At 40.8% G+C, this 17,429-nt stretch overlaps 1 protein-coding gene across 2 annotated transcripts in view; it reads right to left on the reverse strand.

Moving 5' to 3' along the window:
* The window catches only part of plxnb2b (plexin b2b), a 197,477-nt gene that overhangs the window by 32,907 nt on the left and 147,141 nt on the right, over positions 1–17,429 (reverse strand). For both annotated transcript variants that reach the window (XM_014021273.1, XM_014021272.1), the window contains 6 exons: positions 12,628–12,721; positions 7,516–7,713; positions 5,354–5,533; positions 2,756–2,892; positions 2,537–2,637; positions 1,671–1,900 (listed from right to left, as the gene is read on the reverse strand). In XM_014021273.1, coding sequence (XP_013876727.1) covers positions 1,671–1,900; positions 2,537–2,637; positions 2,756–2,892; positions 5,354–5,533; positions 7,516–7,713; positions 12,628–12,721 — 940 coding nt within the window. The remainder of the gene's footprint in view (positions 1–1,670; positions 1,901–2,536; positions 2,638–2,755; positions 2,893–5,353; positions 5,534–7,515; positions 7,714–12,627; positions 12,722–17,429) is intronic.

Here is a 17,429-nt window from a genome sequence, read left to right on the forward strand (position 1 = left end):
AAATATGACCCATAAAAATATATAAAAATATCTTTGCAGTAACAGAACAGAATAAATTGATGTTTTCTACACTCCTAGACACTATAACTGCACAAAAAACAGTTTAAAAATGCAAAAAAAGTGCATTTAGCATGATATGTCTCCTTTAAAATAAAATAATAGTAAAAAGCCTCAAATCATGACCTGTTTCTACATATTGTCTTTGTAACACTTCAGAAGACCTCTTAACTCTTGTTGGTATTAAAAAACAAAAGTTAAAAAATGCAACTATCCAAAAATCACTTCCTTTCAATCACTGAAAATAATCTATTTACCACATTTTAAATCTGGGCCCTAAAGGGTTAATGCTCCTGAGACCGTCTCTGTCTGCTGTGGCTCGATGGTGTGTGACAGAGAGGGGGGAGGGATGTGCTCAGCCTGTAGGTTAACAGCAGCTCATTCTGTCTGGATTTATGGTGTTTTGAGTTCACAAACTACTCTGGTTACTTTTTTAAAAGTTGAGGGACATTGCATTAGCTCGTAGCTGCGTTGCTGATCAGCACTAACAGGCACCGAGCTGCTGACTCCCGGTCACATGTGGGTCTGTGTTGGTGATTCTTACTGTATCTGGGTAATTACTGATAAGGTAACCATGCTGTAGCTTCACCGGTCATGTCTTCCTCGAAAGAAAGAAAAAAGTATGGTAGCTTGCAAAGCTGTCGCATCAGACAGTTTTCATCGAGCGTCACATCACACACACATACATGCCTTGGTATCTTTGTGAGGAATACACACAGCGCTCACAGCTTCGCTGCGCACAAAAACCCGCGGTGTTGGTTTTTCAAAATAAAGTATATCATAACTTTTCATTGATGTTTAAATAGGGTTTCAAAGTCTAATTATGGTTAGTATAAGAGCAGCACAAATACAGGATATAAATATATATGATATGCTTTACATTGTTTTAGCCTTAGAAAGGCCTATTATTAAAAAAATAATTTAAAAAAACTTTATTCTGAAAGTGTGGCGGCTATGATTTTTGTCGTGGCGGTGCGCCACGATCAGTTACATGTAGGGGAAACCCTGGAACAGGCAGATTTGGGCCACATAAACCAAATCAAACTGGGCCAGTTGTGGCATTGACAGATTTGGGCCACATAAACCAAATCGAAATGGTCCAGTTGTGGCACTGAGAGATTTTGGCCACATAAACCAAATCAAACTGGGCCAGTTGTGACATTGAGAGATTTGAGCCACGTAAACCAAATCAAATTAGGCCAGTCGTGGCATTGACAGATTTGGGCCACCTAAACCAAACCATAATCTGGCCAGTTATGGCATGTATTCCTAAAAGCAGTGCCATCATTGCCTGATCTGGCCCACATCCAGATCACAAACTGTGCCATGCCAGCAGTGCCAGCTCGACACCAGATCTGGCCCACACCTGTCCTCTGTGTGGGACGTCTCATTTAATGGCTATTCGTTTAAGCTGCTGGTGGTGTTGGTGAACAAGACAGTCATCATCTAAAAATGAAATATTAGTTTCAACATAATCTTTTGAGTTGACATCACAGTATTTCAGTACGAGTCAACCAAGTGACACCTTCACACCAAGTCCCTTCATCCTTTTGTGACTAAAACTGGAAGGCAGAGACATGATGAGTGTTTGTTGCTTTGTGTTTTGTAATTACGTTTATGAGGAATGTCTTGGAGTTCAAAAGGTTGGAGAACTGGTTGAGCGCTTGCGTCACTGTTGCCTTTCGAGCCTCTGGGATGTCCAGCTTCCCTGTGATCATCACATCATTGGCCCCATCCTTAGAGGGCAAGAAGAACACCCGGTCTGTGTAGGTCTTGTAGTCCAGAAAGGGGATTCGTCCCTCACTCAAATCGTTGGTGTGATCCTCCATCTCAATCATCAAGTCTGAGGCAGAAACAGGAAAATTGTTCTATTCTTTTCTGAACTTGTGCAGTCTCATCAGTCTACATTAAGACACGTGACATATTTATATTATTTATGTATAATACAAAACAAATCAACCCCAACAATCATTCATTAAGTGGAGGGTATTATTCATGGGAGTACATTTTGACAGATTTTCTTGCATATAACTGAAATATTGTGTTGAAGGGGATAAAGCAGCCACAAACACACCTATAGGTGTGTGTCCCCTAAAATAATCTGTTTCCCCACCAGAGGGTACACCACAAAGGCTGAAAAATCCTCAAGTCTGTGTGAAATTGGTAGTATTATAAATGAGGATTAGGGTTTTCTTTATGTTTTATTAGTAGTGGGTCACTTTATACTTGAATTGAATTATGCAATTATACAAAGACTAAGAAAAAAAAAACAGATAATTGTCCATAAAAATCAGTTTTACATTAAAATACTGTTCTCCATCACTGTTTTATAAAAAACAGCCTTTTTTTAAACTGAGAAAAGAATAACAGAAAGCTAAATTTTTTAAAGTAATTATGATCCCAGATTTTGTCATTTTAACTTCACCCAAAAGACAGACCCTATGAAAGTCAAACATTATCACAGACACCCTGTAGTTACCTGTAAATTCTTTCTTGCAGCGTTCTCGCACACTCTCCTCCAGGTTGTCGAGCTGGTGTTTTACTTTCTCATATTCCCTCTCTGCCTGTTGACTCTTTCTCCTGAATGTCACAACAAGCAAAGATAAAACATAGGTACCATGAAAAAAAACTACTGGAAAACTTGGAGACACGTTCAGAAAAAGTTTGAATGATTATTTTCTGCAATAAAGCGTCTCACCTGTAGCAGTAGACAGAAATGATGATGATGAGCAGCATGGGCACAATCACTGCAGGAATGATGATGTAGAGGGACAAATCATTCTTCTTTTCATATTGCACAGAGCCCACCACCCACTCGCCTTTTCCAAACTTGATCTGTGGAGAAATGTGGAGATCAAAAATCTACACAAGCTCCGGAGGTTTCAGCCAAAGATTGTAAAGGTAGGAGTCGTGGTAAAGACAGCGTGTAAGATAGAATCTGCTCACAGATCAGGAGCAGAATCTTTTATTTATTTTTACATGCCCAGTCGATTAGGAAGTTTTAAGGCGACCTTAGGCAGTGCAGTGTGTGTCTTGTGTGTGCGCAGCATCACGATTTTCATTTCCGCTCATGTTACCAGATTAGACTTCACACAGAAGCTGCAGGTCACCCACCTTTCTGCCATGGCTTGACCTGTGGTAAGCATTTCAACATTTCTGTTTTAATCATAACTCACATGAGAAGTAACTGCCAATTAAATGGTCCTCAGCAAAACACAGAGACATTTGTTGATAATCACAGTAACTAATAATAGTAATAAGAGTCATCAACAAACTTAGCACAAAAAGTTATTAAATTTGTGTTTGGTAGATTATTTCTTTGTTGTAACAATGCTTCTTGGATTTAAATCTTATACCGGGCACATGATTAGCAGAACCTGATGGTACCAGAAGCTCAAAACAAGTGTCAAAAAGCTAAATAAACAGCAACAGCAAAATAAACTGTTTGGCAGAGAATATTTGTCAAGTTTTTTTATGTGCGCAAACCACCTGCTCAGCTCTACTACTCACCCCTCAAATGCATGTTCCTTACAAATGCGGCACCATTTAAAAGGGCAATTAACAGGCTTTCCAATGGTACAAGATTTATTGCCAAGAAGCATTGTTACAACAAAGAAATAATCTATCAAACACACATTTAATTAGTTTTTGTGCTAAGTTCAGTGTCAGAGCATAGAATAAATATAAAGCAGAAACAATTATATCAAGTTATAAGCCATCACAAAAATGATTTCAGATGTGGTGCAGATAATTAAGTGGGGAGGGGAGGGGGTGGTGTCATGCCCTATTTGAGCTTTATATCATGTTATAAAGTCATTCCCTCATCAAAAACATACACAGAGTGGTACTTTAACCCATTCATGCATGTTTAAGAAATCCATGTATCTGCTGCCTAAATGCTTGCTGGTACAAAGCACCGCCTTCTTATACCTAGCTCCTCCTTTCAGCTGAGCTCCTGCCCCACAGAGCACCCCTCCCCATGCATGTCTGATGAGCCTGTAATACTAACTACTTCTCAATCCAGTCCTTTTCAGATTAAAAAAATGCCCTCATCGAGGAAATTTATTTTTGGTACAAAAGATTGTAAATGGCATGAAGCATTGTTGTGATGACATGCTGAAGTGGGAGTGTCAGGAACAGTAGGATGTTTTTAAAGAGACAGAGGCCAATTTTAAGGTTTTTAGAAAGGCTATGATGCAAAGTCAAATTCATTTTTGAAATATAAACATTTTTCATAACTGAAGGCAACACAGTTACTTGGTTGTGGTGCAGAACTGCACTATGTGTCTTGAAAATACATAATATCCTCCCGGCCCCCTTTAAAAAAGATGCAACACTGCAGGTGTAAAGACAGCATTTTTCTCTCATGAATTAGCGTATTAATCTTGCTTTGCATTATTGTCGATATATTTTGCTTTAATACTTCAGTAGTGTTACTTCCTCACACAGCACACAGCCACAGGACTTAAACAATATCTCACTTACAGAGTAACCCACAGGAGAATTACACGATTCATCACAATTGTGGGTAGGAATAAATTAAGTGTAGCTATAAGAGTCTGTAGCAACATGAAAGCCGTTCTGCTCATAACAATAAAAAGGATCTGAAGTTGCGTGACGGATAAGGCTGGAGCGGTACAGTTAAGGTTTGAAACGAACGCCCGTTCTTGCCGGCACATCTGTATATGCATCCAAAACGGGTGCCTTCATTCAACTACTGTTTCAAAGTGCACATCAGAAGAACTACTTTGAACAACAACAAAGTTTTGTTCTCCCCCATGCTCCAATTATTTTTCTACTTCACAAGATTTTACCAAGAAACACTTCGAACTCCACAATATTCATGTTTAGTTTCAATAAACTGCAGAGATTAGGGGTTTTACATAAGCTTACACCGTAGCTAATGAGTCTATATTAGACATTTAATGTGTAAACTGTAAAAAGCTGTTTAACCTAAAATAGTATTTGCAGATTTTGTATTCAGGAATAACTTGTAGGTTCAAAATAAAATGTAGAATTATTAAAAAATATGGTAAATTTGTAGATATTTTATTTTTATAGATCAAACAAACTATTAATTACGACAAGTTATTAACGAGGTAATTTTACTTGCTGCAGATCTAAAAAAAGCTTTAAAATAGCTCTTTTTTTCTATCAGCAACAGAAAAAGGCAGTTTCTTGTATCATAAACAAATTACAGATAACAGGTCCAACAAAGGACGCATGTGCTGCACATGCTTAACCTCTAACTCGGTTATATATTTTCTGCAGCTTGTGGCCGGCAGTCTGAGCTCACCATCAGGTCCAGCAGCTCGGGCCGAGTGTCTCGACGCTGCCGTCTGGAGCGGGCGCTCGGCGGGGTGGAGGGCGGGTCCAGGAACAGCTTGTCATCCTGAAGCGTGTTGACTAGACACTGAACGTCACCGACGAACGCTTGAGCCTCTCTGGCTGTCATCGCTCTGGAGAAACCTCGACCCTGCAGGAGGTGTGTCAGGGGGAAACAACTGAAATGCTTAGTGTTGTGACTACGGAGGGGGAATTAATCACCAGTAATTACATGCTTCACATAATGGAAGGCTAAGAGCATTATTTTAAGAACTTTCATTAAAAAAGTGGGTGGAAAAAGTAAACTTTTAACAGTTCTTTGCTGTTTCGTGAGCCAAAAGTAATTAAAGGTAATTGAAAAGACTTAAATTATAGTTATTATAAAAATTTTAATTGACTTAAAAATATTTGATCAAATTTTTGCTATTTTAGATTACACTTTACAATAGAGCTATTAACAGCAGGTTTAAACTCTTAAAACCAAATAAAACAAAACTATAATGATTTTTATTTCAGATAGTTGTATCAGATTTATTTCCTAAAGACAGTGTTGGGCACCAGCCCACTAAAGCACAAATCCGCTAATTGCGGACCTAAATATTTCATTTGCCATTTAGCGGACTTACTAATTTTTATAATGCATAATCAGATTTGTGCTTTCTAAAATTAAAATGCAGTACCGCTAATAACTAATTATCTACCAGTCATTATCTTGAACAGCGGAAGGTAAGGCTGTCAATGAATCACAACACACGTGATCTATCCAACAGCACCCCTTCCAGATAAACACACTTATTGGGAAGGTATACATGCTTGTGGACTGTTGCTTTCGGCCACGGTTCTGATTTCCCACAATGCTTTGTGTCTGCTCACGTAGCAGGAAGGCAATAGCAAAAACAGTAAACGTTTGTAATCCATGCTAAAGTTTTGTATGTATTGATTTATTTTACTTTACAATCGGAGCACCTTTATTTAGAAAAATAAAGTTTAAACGCTGGAGGCCAACAGTGTTAGAGACTCAGAAATGATTAAAAGATGTTATGCTGGTGAAGATTGGAGCAGCTACATGGAAAACGTCCTAATCCAGGTAGAAAAAAATCAAAAAGAAAAAATAAGTAGGTCCTCTGGATGGGTTCTTCTTTAGTGAAACGTTTGGTATCTCCTCCAAGAGACTTCTTCAGTCTGATGAGTTTCAGGTGAACTGGAAAGCTTTAAAATCCAATGGAAACATGAAAAACTTTAAAAACCAAGCTCTTATTTTGAAGGGAAGATACTAGTTTCCTGCTCCCCGTGCTTTCATTTCCCGTCAGTCTGTCATGTACCCAGAATGCATCGCTTCAGTTTTCCAATAAACAGTTTTAAAATTACTTTATTGATGCTTCTTTAATGAAAAATCTACAACAAACAAAAGAAAAAGACAAAGAAGCAGCCGAACTAGCAACCCTCAACAATTTTTTAAAGAATCAGCCGAACTAGCAATCCTCACCAACGTTTTAATTTTTACACCAGGAGCCAAAGTTCTGTTTCAGGAAATCACATCCCCAGGAATCGGCAGTTGCAGGATTAAGCTGTATAAGGGTTCATACACCTCTAGTTGGCAGTATTGTGCATATTGTACATGAATTGTCAGCTAGTAAGTGTCAAATTGAGCTTGTGCTTTGAAATTAGCTTCCACTAATTTTTCTATGACAATAAGCGTTTTTGAAGTTGCAGACCTAAATATTTTCATAAGCACTTTAGAAATTGCAGAGCTAATTTTTGGATTAGCGCTGCCCACCACTGCCTAAAGGCATTTATTATAATAAAAACTTCATATTTTATCCTTTTATTTGTCTTAAAAGAAATATGTTTGCTAAATACAACACCTATCAGCATTTAAATATGTCTAAAATAAGCAATTGACTAAGATAACAAGTACATTGTTATTTGCATAATCTTTCTTATGCGGTAAAACTTCAACATGACATAAGCAGCTGAAGAATGTAAATTCAGCATCTTTCCATTTTCGTTCTGGAGCTAGATAATAAAGCAGTTTGTCTTAATTCCTTTTGACAAGTATTTTTTCCCCCTAACAAAACGGCGCTGCGTTAATTCAGCTGCAGCATTAAGACGATTTGTGGCGTCTGTACTCACAGTGACGATGATGATGCTGGTCTCAGTGATGACTTTCTTCGTCAGCTCGTTGAAGCTGGGGTCAGGGTGGTAATCGAAGGGCTTCAGCTCCTTCTTCCAGTTGTCCAGCAGGATGAAGGTTCTGAGGTGTTGGTTTGGAGAGCTGATTATTGTTGGAGACCGAAACTGGATGACTGTGTCGTTCTTCTCGTGGGCGTACTGAGGAGTGTAAGAGTTACATTCATGAGGGGAGAGAAACAGGATAAACACGACAAAAAAATAAACCAGTAAGGCCAGACACAAAGGAAAATATAACTGGGTTTAACATAAAAAAATACATAATTTAAAAAACAACAAGCAAAGTGTGGGTGTTCAGGGGTTTATGTTGTGCACTGCCACAAAAATCTAATTTATAAAGAATCATGCACATCTGTTTAATCAGTGGTTCACACAGTTGGGGTCAGGTCAATAAAGACCAAGTAAGGAAGGCTTAAAAAGTTCAAATTACCTTAAAACAATGATGAAATGTTACTAAGATTTAAAACACAGGAATGAAAAATAGATAAAATAATGTGGTTGTTGTCAAGATGATTAGTTAAATAGCTTATTAGCTGTGTTTGCATACTTCAACCAGCAACAGTTAAAAGTCTCAAGTCTGTGCAACTAAATAAATAAATAATTCAAACTAAACTTTGATTAGTCCCAGAGTAAAGCTGCTTTCTCTGATGAGTCAAAAATCCCAGGGTCAGTCCTCTGCTGGCACATTTTAATTGAAACGTTATTTATATTACGTACTGTTATTCACTTACTGTTTTGATAATGTACTGAAAATACGTGTTAGACAGCTAACCCCCGATGCAGGGTTCACGTGTTTCTGCCAGGTCTGAACGATGTGGCTAAAAAATGTATCATGACAGCGAAATTATCAGAATTCTATTGGACATATTTTCTATTGATATTGATCACGTGTACATATATTGTGATATATTTTGTTATTGATTTATTTTCCTGGTGAAATAATGGTTTAATAATAAAAAATATTTACACCAACTGCTCTGACTGGATCCTGCTCAGGACTGGTTAAGTAGTTTAATTCCCCAAATAAATCAGTTCTCCAACTACATGCAATAAACATTTCTGTGCATTCTGATTCTTACATTTTGTAGCTAAAAGCAGCAAAACAGACTAGCATTTGAACGACAAAATGCAGCTGGTGTAATTTAATGGTCAAAGTCAATAAATGATTTTTAAAGTGCTTGTTTGTTTTTGCTTGTGTTAAAAAACACAAGATAATAGAGTTTTATAGAGACATTGTGTTGCAGCTTTGCACAGATGACAGGAATATCAATTTAATAGTCCTCCCACTAAACTAGTTTGTAAAAAGGTGTGTTTTTCAAAATGCACACCATTTCTTTCACTGGAAAAACTGTTGAACGAATCTTATTTTATTATTCTATTATCTAGTTTGATTTAGTTTCGACATGAACATTGATGCAGAGTTCATACATATTTTCCATGTCAGAATTCCATAGTTTTCCAGACTTGGGTGGGGAGGTGAGGGGGTTATGTATTTTCCAGGCACACAGTTTAATTCTATACCACATGAAAAGGCTGTGTGTATCAAAAATAAATTTGACGTAACATTATAGCCTGTCTACAGGCCTTGAAATTGGCCTCTGTTTCTTTAAGAACCTCCTACCGTTTCCGACACTACAACTTCCAACACTTCATCACAACGTTTCAGGGGGAGGGGTGCTCTATGGGGTGGGAGCTCAGCTGTAGGGAGGAGCTTTATGTAAATAGGCAGTGCTTTGTACCAGCAAGCGTTTAGGCAGCTCCATTTAGCTACCACAGGAAATTCAAGGATTTATCAAACATTCATGAATGAGTCGAAGCAACACTCTGGGTATGTTTTTGATGAGCGAATGACATTATAACATGACATAGAGCTTAAAAATGTCTATTTTGTACAATATCCCCTGTTCAAATTTTCAAATATATCAGTTGATTTTCAGTCAGGACAGTGGTCAGTCTTTATTTGCTAAATGTTTCAAGCATATAGAAAAACAGGAGTTGGGGACATGAATCATTCCAGTAAAGCTGTTTAAACCCGCAGTCAGAAACTGCTGGTGGCGCACTTCTGAGGCTGAGGCATTTCCAACTTAGACATGTGTCAAAAAACAAAAACACAATTATTGTAAACACAGAGGCACTCAGGGGTTTGGTAGAACTTAGAGACTTATAGTTGATGACAAGTTGCTGAGCATCAACGGACCTGTTCAGTCACAGTGTATGGGAAATTTGATATAACTGAGCATGATATGGATGCAGCAGTGCCACAGCTGCTATTGTTGCAATTTTACATAGCTGTTTATGTCCATGGGTCAGTGTCTACACCGTGTCCACTTTAGGAATCATCACACATAGCTTGTTCTAAGTTATGATCCTGAGCCGACACAGTGTTCTTCTCAGTGAGAATGGAACCATCTCTTAACAAAGCATATATTTTATGCTTCTCATCTGTTTGTGTGCAAATGTGTGGTCACCGATGTGGGTTTACATCTAAAGGTGACAAAATTAGTTTTTTCATAAGCGTGATATTGCTTCCATCATTTTAAAGGTGAGTTTCATGTTATGTTGTATGAGGTCAAATGTGGCTCAGAGTCATTGTTTGGTTTGAAACCAAAAATACTCAAACTCACCAGAAAACATAGCGTACAATTGTCTTTTAAGTTCAGAAAACTGAAGAATCTTTTTTTTTGGTACATTTAAGTGAGATTCAGTATTTTTTTAGTTTCATTCTGTTGATTGCATGGCAGTAAGCACACAGCTGGTCAAATGTTTGTGTATTTTTATGCACACTTTCACACAACGACATGTGCGTGGAACCTGACGCACACAAAATATTTTGTACTTACTAACCATGAAAACATGAGGCCCAAGACCTTATAGGGAACTCAGATTAGTTGCAATATTAAACATCATTTGTTAAAACTTTACTTCAACTATAAAAATGACACAATCAAAACACGGTAGGCTGTTTAATTTTTATAAAGAAAAAACCTTTTTTGTCAGATATACATCGCCATGTAAGTCAAAGCATTGATGATGATTGAATGTTAATTTAGGTCAATATCTGATATTTATCCCTTTTAAATCAAAGAGAAGATTGTAGAAATGATTCAGCCTGCAGCTGAACAAAGCTGTTTCATGGAAGGAGAACCTCAGCTTTATCCTTTTAGCTTTCATTAGCTCCTGTGCTAATATGGTGATACAGTATGGTGTTAGCTCCAGAGGAAGTTTATCATTTCGACCCATGTGTGGTGCAGAACATAGAAACTAATAAAAAATGTACCTTTGTCACACATTATAGGTTTTTTATAATTGATTCTTGTGCTTTAGTCTCAACTGTAACCCTTCACCATCCTCAGAATGCATTGCATCAATAACAAAATGGAGACAAGTAAACAAATCTAGATCAACATGTATTTGGAGATTCCTTTAAAATCAGGCTTGATGTGAAAGGATAAAGAAAATATTGCCTCTGAGTGATTATGCTCACATTTTATTTGTTATGAATTAGTAAAATACTCTGCTTTTTGTGATCAATTTATTTGTATAAATTCAGATTTTAATTATTTTTGGAATATGAATATGGTGGAAACATAAATGTTTTCCAAATTCTTTTTATTTATTCAGTAACTGATTATAGATTTTTTAAGTTTAAATATTTTACTTAACTAAACTATAATCAATTATTGTGGTTTCACAGTTAATGTTCAAGCAGTGATTTACATCAAAGCACAATAAAACATTTTAATAACATTCTTTTTGTGTTTTCTTTTCTATACTTTGATAAAATTATGAATAAAAGAAGATTATTCTGTTTATTATCTGATTAATAAGAAGAAAATGTCTCTTCACTGTTTAAGAAAACCTGTTATGACTTTAACTTGAACAGAGTTCTGTCTCTCTGAAAGAGGCCTTCTGAGACCTAGGTCAAAGACAGGTGGAACTGTTTATTCCACCCCTAGGTGACCACTACACTACTCAAACTAAAAGCAAATGCTGTATTGTAAGACTATAGGAACCCTGCAGATGCATGCAGAATGGCAAAGGTATAAATCTGTCATACAATTCATTAAATTGTGCATCTTATGATAGCATTTTAGTTTAGTAAAATTTATTGCTCTACTAAAAGTCCCATCTTTATGTGAAATATATAATGCATTAATAAGTTGTTTTATTAAGTGTCACCATTCATTAGCTAGCTACTTGTGTGGTGCAGCTGGCTCTAATTAAGCACCGTTAAAAATCTTTATCTTCAAATGGCTTTAAACAGGTCTCCTTTTAAAACTGGAAGTACAAGGAAGTCTTTATAAAAAAAAAGAAAGAAAAGAAAACCCCCTTCAGCAAACTAGTAACACAACTCTGCCATTCATTTCACCACATGCCAGCAGCCATAATGAGTTCACATATTTATGCCTAGTTGGACGGACTTAAACCAAAAGCAGCTTATTAATTTGAACAGTCAATGCCTTTGAGATAACACTTTGCATCCAGCGCTAGCTTGTAGTGGACAGGCAAATTTTCAAATCTCCTCTTTCCCTGGGCAGCTGGGCCCGGGAACTTGGCAGGGGAGGAAAGCTGTAAAACAGCACAGTAAAGTAATCTGTTGCAACCTTAATTTGGGTATGAAATTCAAGTCTTGAAATTAAATGAACAAAATTACAACAACCTAGCAAGTGCCCCAGTAGTCAGAAGAGTAAATGGGAAGAAACTGTGTAAAAGCTTTCTGGCTCAAGTTTCCTGGCAGGTTCAGGATTAAATAATGAAGTCGGCTGAGGAACATTGTTAAACTCTGGTGAGAGAGAAACAATACATCTGCTATCTGCATTTTAACAGGTTTTAGTAATTTGTGGAATCTCACTGATCAGTGGAAGTATAGGAATGAGTGTAAACACTCTGCTGTAACATTGGCGATGCTTTACAGAGTTTAAATTAAAAATGTAATTAATGTAGTGCCGCTCCTGAGCGGGTGCAAAAACATGGTGACAGAAAATTGATGAGAAGCATAAGATTTGAAACAAATTAGATTAGAGAACAATGCTGAGCAATATACACAATACAGACCTCAACAGCTGATGAGTTGTCTCCCTGGACCTCCATGATTGCGGTCTGGATGAGGTCAAAACCGGAGCCAGTGATAATTATGTTCCTTCCTCCACTAAAACACATGTTTAAACAACAGAAACCACAAAATAAACATGCCTGGTAAGTAAAAGCAAGATGATGCGAAATGTTTTTTTCCAGAAAATACTTTAGTTTTGTTTAAACTAAATAAATATGGGGTAAATTGATTGTTCCAGTATGTTTAACTAAACTTAGCACAACAAGTAATGAAATTTGTGTTTGGTAGATTATTTCTTTGTTGAAAGATTTCTTTGCAATAAGTCTTTTATTGTTGGAAAACCTGTTAATTTCCCTTTTTAATTGTGCCACATAAGGAACATGCATTTGTGAGATGAGACAGGTTATTTTAGAAACATCAGCAGTTCCTTTTCAGTCATTTCACTCAGTACAACACACAGCTGTATGGACACGCGCGCCTTCGCGCACCTGGCTGAAGCCACCTCTAATCACGTCTTTAGACTTTAGACGTGGTGATGTTGAACGTCTGGTAGCAGGCTCCACCCTCACCCTATAAGTTTGGAGTCACCAGCGTCTTTACTCAGTTCTATCGCCCTTCACCTCGCGATAGTCACCTCTAAACCTGAGCTCACATAGCTGCTGCTAGTTAGTTCAGCTTCTTAGGTTCTTAGGCTAGCTTTACTGGTGCTAACTGCGCTACCTGCTGGTTCGTGTGTCTGCCGCTCGACGCTACTTAAGTGACCTTTATTTTCTGAAGAAAATTTGTTTTGTGGTTCACAATAAGCACAAAACCACCTTCAAAGAAGCCAAAGTGTTCTGTTCACCCCTGTCCTCAGGGGTGCGGCTTTAAGCTTCATGAGAAGGACCAGCATGAGGCCTGCCCGGCCTGCCTAGGAATCATTCACGCTCGACGGGCGCGTGTGGAGCCTGAGTCCTGCCGGGCCTGTGCTGGACTTTTGCGTCCGACACTGGAGAGGAGAGTGAAATTCCTGGAGAAAATGCTGGGGGAAACTGCTGTTTTCCCACAAGACCCGCTGCTCTCCGAATCCAGCCAGACGGCTCAGTCCGCGAAGATGAGGGTTCGGCGGTCGAAGCCCCCGCTGCTAGCTGGGTGGACCAGATGGAGCACGAGGCGGCCTCACCCGACATCGAGGGGGGCAAGACCCAGTTTCTACTGGATCTAAACCAAGAGGAGGACGATATTCTGCAGATGGAGCAGGAGGTTCTGTCCGAAGATGACGAGGAGCCGTGCCCAGCTCACTCCACCCCCGCTGCTGAGAGGGTGGACCAGGATTCGTCCTTCTGGTCCCTGTGCCGCCAAGCTGCTGCTAAACTGGAGGTACAGTGGCCCGACCCCCACCTGCTCAAAAGCCGTCGAGATTCGCAGGGTTTTATCTCCCGTCTGAATCGGCTGATGTGAAGCACCGTCTGCCTATGTTTCTGGACTTTGTGTCGGAGCTGACGTCTTCCTGGAGCAAACCGCTGTCCATCCGCGCCTTCGTGCCCGGACAGGGTCAGTACTTGGACGTGGAAGGGGCAGACCAAGCAGGCCTGGTGGGCATCCCTCCGATGGAGCCTTCTTTAGCCGCTTATTTGGCTCCGTCTCACAACCAGGGTGTGAGCGGGCCCACCCTGCTCCCTTCCAAGCCCTGCAGATTCTCTTCAGCACAGCTGGAGAAAATCTACAAAGCCCAAAGTAACACCGCCCATGCGCTGAGCTCCTTCACCATGCTTCAGACCTACCAGGCCATGGCCTTGGTTGAACTGGCAGCTCAGATGCTGCAGGAAAACCCCCTTTTACCCCTGCTGAACGAGATCAGACTGGCGTCAGACCACATCCTGCGTGTGTCCAGCTGTGCAGCGCTGGCTCTGAGGAAAGGAATGGCTTCTACTGTGGTAACGCAGAGGCACCTGTGGCTAACGCTCTCAGACGTTCCCGACAAGGACAGAGCGGCCTACTTGGATGAACCGATGACGCCTACAGGACTGTTTGGTCAAGCGCTTGACGTCATCCAAACCAAATTTGAACAGAGGAAGAAGCAGGCCGAGGCACTTCGCTGCATCATCCCCAGACGCGACGCGAGGCCCAAGGCCCCGAGCACATCCAGGTCTGCGTCTCATCCTCCTCCGTTCAAGAAGGCGACGACGCCCGGAACTTCAAAGGCCCAGCCCGCCGAACCTTCCAGCAAGCCACAGCCTCCCCATCAATCGGCATGGCAAAGGCCCCCCTCCGAGTCAGTAGGACAGTTCAGCAGCTCGGAAGAAGTCAAAGTCCTCCTAACAGCAGGACTGTCTTCACAGGGACTTCAAAAACAGAGAGACAATGTTCAGCTGCAGTTGAAAAGACATTTAAATGTTTGTGTTTCAGAAAACGGCCCCAAGAGGCGTCGGGTTTCAAATGTTCAGTCTCCTCTGTTAATGTCCCGAAAAATAAACAAAAAACATGTAGCCCCTTCCCTGGGTGCAAATTGTGTTTTAAAATGCAAAACTTTAATAAACAGTTCTGCAAATGTTTTCAATGTGTCATTAAAGAATTATCTTTGTGCACAAACGAACACAATAAGCTGCGGGCGACTAATGTTGTCCCTTCCCCATCCAGTGGAGGGCAGCAGCGACACATCTCCAACAAGCGACTCTCTCTCTGGCGGCGCATGCGCACCCTCTTCAAGGGTACAAAGAACTGTTGCTATGGGTTACAGGCTGCAGTTCCGCGTCAGGCCGCCTCGCTTTCAGGCCATTGGAAACACAGTGGTGACAAACGAGGCAGCCGCCATTTTAAGAGAGGAAATTTGCACGTTGCTAACAAAGAGAGCTATTCGAGTGGTTCCAGCTGCAGAAACACAAAAAGGTCTGTACAGCCGTTATTTTCTTGTTCCGAAGAAAGGGGGCGGCCTGCGGCCTATTTGGGATCTGAGAGTATTAAACCGGTACCTTCAAACATACAGGTTCAAAATTTTAACGCTCAAACAGCTAATTCACTCGATCAGCCTGGGCAATTGGTTTGCGACCATCGATTTAACAGACGCCTATTTTCATATAGCGATTCACCCGGAGCACAGAAAATATCTCAGGTTCGCCTTCAAGGGTGTAGCCTACGAGTACCTGGTGCTACCGTTCGGTTTATCGCTAGCTCCTCGCACCTTTTCAAAGTGCGTAGAAGCTGCGTTGACTCCCCTCAGGGAAAGGGGGTCCGTCTGTTAGCATATTTAGACGACTGGGCTCTGATCGCAAGCTCCAAGGAGCAAACATTAGATCAGCTGTCTCAAGTTCTGTCACACATTCGGGCTTTAGGGTTTTTAGTAAACACCCAGAAAAGTCTATCAACACCAAGTCAGCAGTTTTCGTTCCTCGGACTAGAAATCTGCTCCTTGTCAAGCAGGGCTTGTCTCTCAGAAAACAAAGCGGCCGCGTTTCACCGCTGCTTAGCTCAGTTTCAACTGGGACGCAAACTGAGCTTCAAAACCGTACTACAGTTACTGGGAATGATGGCTTCCCTGATTTCAGTAGTACCACTCAGGCTGTTAAAAATGCGCCGTTTTCAGCATTGCTCTCAGTCCCACAGGCTGTGTCGTCTCGACACAGACACAAAAAGCTAACAATAACTGCTTCCTGCATGACGGCCCTCAGTCCCTGGAGGGAACCCGGCCTCCTGTGTCAGGGTTCTCCAATAAGGAGGGTGTCGTTTCGCAAAGTGGTGTCCACAGACGCCTCCCTGAAAGGTTGGGGAGCCCTGTGCGACGTCGCAGCGGTGAGGGGAACCTGGACTCCCCAACAGTCCAGGCTCCACATAAACTGCCTAGAATTGTTAGCAGTCCTGTTAGCACTAAAACATTTTTGTCCAGTTCTGGAGAACCATCATCTTCTGATCAGAACGGACAACACAGCAGTGGTCTCTTATTTAAACAGACAAGGGGGGACTCGGTCCCTTCCCCTGCTGAACCTGTCTCACACTCTTTTACAGTGGAGCAGTGTTCATTTTCTGTCTATCAGAGCCATTCATGTTCCAGGGAGACTGAACCTAGGTCCAGACCTCCTCTCCAGGCGTGGACCTCTAGCAAAGGAGTGGAGGCTGCATCCCACTGTGGTGGCCCATATTTGGGTTTTGGTTGGCAAAGCGACAGTAGATCTGTGTGCCTCCAGAGCAAACACACACTGTCCGCTGTTCTTTTCCATGACAGAGCAGAGCGCACCTCTGGGAGTGGACGCCCTAGCTCATCCTTGGCCCAGTGTACTTCTTTCTGTGTGTGTTTCCCCCAGTGGAAATGATACCACTTGTACTATAGAGGGTGCGCGGACAGAGCCTGTCTTTGATCCTAGTGGCACCCCGCTGGCCAGCGAAGTCTTGGTACGCYGAGATAATCAGCTTGCTAGCAGCTCAACCCTGGCAACTTCCGGTTCGACGAGGTCTCCTCTCTCAGGCAGAGGGGGAGATTTTTCTCCCACACCCAGAACTATGGAAGCTGCATGCTTACCTGCTGAAAGGTCCAGCTWATTAGCCAAAGGCCTTTCTCCAGCAGTAATAGCAACTATCCAAAATGCAAGAGCTTCATCTACTAGAGGATTATATTCCTATAAGTGGCAAGCTTTTGAATGATGGTGTAAGAACGGGCACCTGGACCCTTTTCAGTGCGCAATAGGAGATGTTTTAACATTTCTTCAGGAGCTACTGGATAAAGGGCTCTCCTTCCCCGTAATTAAAGTCTATTTAGCAGCCATTTCTGCCTGCCATGTAGGTTTTGATGGAGTCACACCTGGTGCTCATCCTTTAGCCGCATGTTTTCTGA

The sequence above is a fragment of the Austrofundulus limnaeus genome, unplaced genomic scaffold (assembly GCF_001266775.1).
Source record: "Austrofundulus limnaeus strain Quisiro unplaced genomic scaffold, Austrofundulus_limnaeus-1.0 Scaffold285, whole genome shotgun sequence".
In the NCBI taxonomy this organism is placed as follows: Eukaryota; Metazoa; Chordata; class Actinopteri; order Cyprinodontiformes; family Rivulidae; genus Austrofundulus; species Austrofundulus limnaeus.